This window comes from Haliaeetus leucocephalus, unplaced genomic scaffold, assembly GCF_000737465.1.
Source record: "Haliaeetus leucocephalus isolate CR32 unplaced genomic scaffold, Haliaeetus_leucocephalus-4.0 Scaffold708, whole genome shotgun sequence".
NCBI classification, from domain to species: Eukaryota; Metazoa; Chordata; class Aves; order Accipitriformes; family Accipitridae; genus Haliaeetus; species Haliaeetus leucocephalus.
In genome coordinates, this window is record NW_010973144.1 from 1 (window position 1) to 1,403 (window position 1,403).

Below are 1,403 nucleotides of genomic sequence, written 5' to 3' on the forward strand. Positions count from 1 at the left end.
CGGCCCCCCCTCCTCCTGAAGAAGAACGGGGGGGGTCTCCTCCTCCTCGGTGGCGGGGGTGGGATTACCTTCCCCCCCCCCTCGCCCTCAGTTTGGGGGAGCCCCTGAGTAGGGGGAAGGGCCGGGGGGGGGGCCGCAGTCCCTGTCCCCCCCACTTGACGAAACGGGGGTCGAAACCGGCGGAATCGGCGACGATTTGGGGCATAACGACTGCCCCGCACCGGCCCGCCCCCGGGGCCCGTCACATTCGCTGCCTCCGGGCCCTGCGGGGACAACGAGGGGATATTATAAGGGGGGGTGACACACAAATTTGCCCCCCCCCCCCCCAAATACCCTGCTCCTGCCACCCCAAATCACCTTCTCGCCCTCCACCACGTCAAACTCGACGGTCTCGCCATCCCCCAGGCTGCGCAGGAACTTGCGGGGGTTGTTTTTCTTGATGGCTGTCTGGAGATTATTTTTTGGGGGACGCCCCCCAAATTATTTAGGGGGGTGTGGGGAGGTCGGGGGGGTTACAGCCCCCCACACTCCCCTTTTGTTACAGCATGGGCTGGGGTTTGGGGGGGTTTACCTGGTGAACGAAGACGTCCTCCTGCGTGTCGTTCCTGGGGAGCCCCCCCACCAAAAAAAGGGGTTCAGTGGGGGTGGGGGGGTTCGGGGGACCCCCCATCTCATATCCAGCCCCCCCACCTCCCCAAATCCCACCTGCTTTTGTGATGGAGCCCATAAGGATGAATCCCACACACACCATAGCAGGACCCCCCTGCCAAAATTCCCAGGGGGACCCCAACAAGTCCCCCTGCTAATTTTGTGGCCCTCCCCCCCGGTTTTACCTGTTAATGAAGCCATAGCCATTGCGGACATTGAACCATTTGACGGTGCCCAGAATGTGGGTAGCTGTAAGGGGAAGGTGGTGGTGGATATTTTGGGGTGAAACCCCCCCAAATTTAGGTATAGCCCCTCCCAAATCTCCCCCACCCACTTTAAGCCCCCAAGGGGGAGGAGATCCCCCCAAAGATGGCTCAAGCACCCCAACAGAGGGGGACCCCCAAAAAGAGGTGGGGGGCACACTGGACCCCCCCCCAGCTCTACGCCCCCCACCCAGAGGGGGAGGAGACTAAACAGCTGTCAGTCAAGAGTCCTGCTGGGGGGCCTTTGAGCCCCCCAGCTGTCAATCACCAGCCCCAGGGGGCTCCCAGAGCCCCTCAGAGCCCCCAGCTGTCAAACACCAGACCTGGGGGGGCTCCCAGGCCCCCCCACTATCAGTCAACGCTAGAGCCCCCCAGCTATCAACGCACAACCCCAGCGGGGGTCCCAGGGACCCCCATTGCCCATCACCAGCCCGGGGTGGAGAGAGGGACTCCTCAAGCCCCTCAGCATGCCCCTCCGCCCCCCATCCCAAC

The 1,403-nt window shown here is 63.4% G+C and overlaps 1 protein-coding gene across 1 annotated transcript; it reads right to left on the reverse strand.

Moving 5' to 3' along the window:
- Positions 1-155: 155 nt before the first annotated feature.
- On the reverse strand, positions 156-897 carry LOC104839855 (Y-box-binding protein 2-like; the record flags this gene model as incomplete). Its single annotated transcript, XM_010580421.1, has 4 exons — positions 156-263; positions 358-447; positions 572-605; positions 834-897. Coding segments are annotated over 4 exons (296 nt in total), but the record flags the coding sequence as incomplete, so codon positions are not given.
- Between the last annotated feature and the right edge of the window lie 506 nt (positions 898-1,403).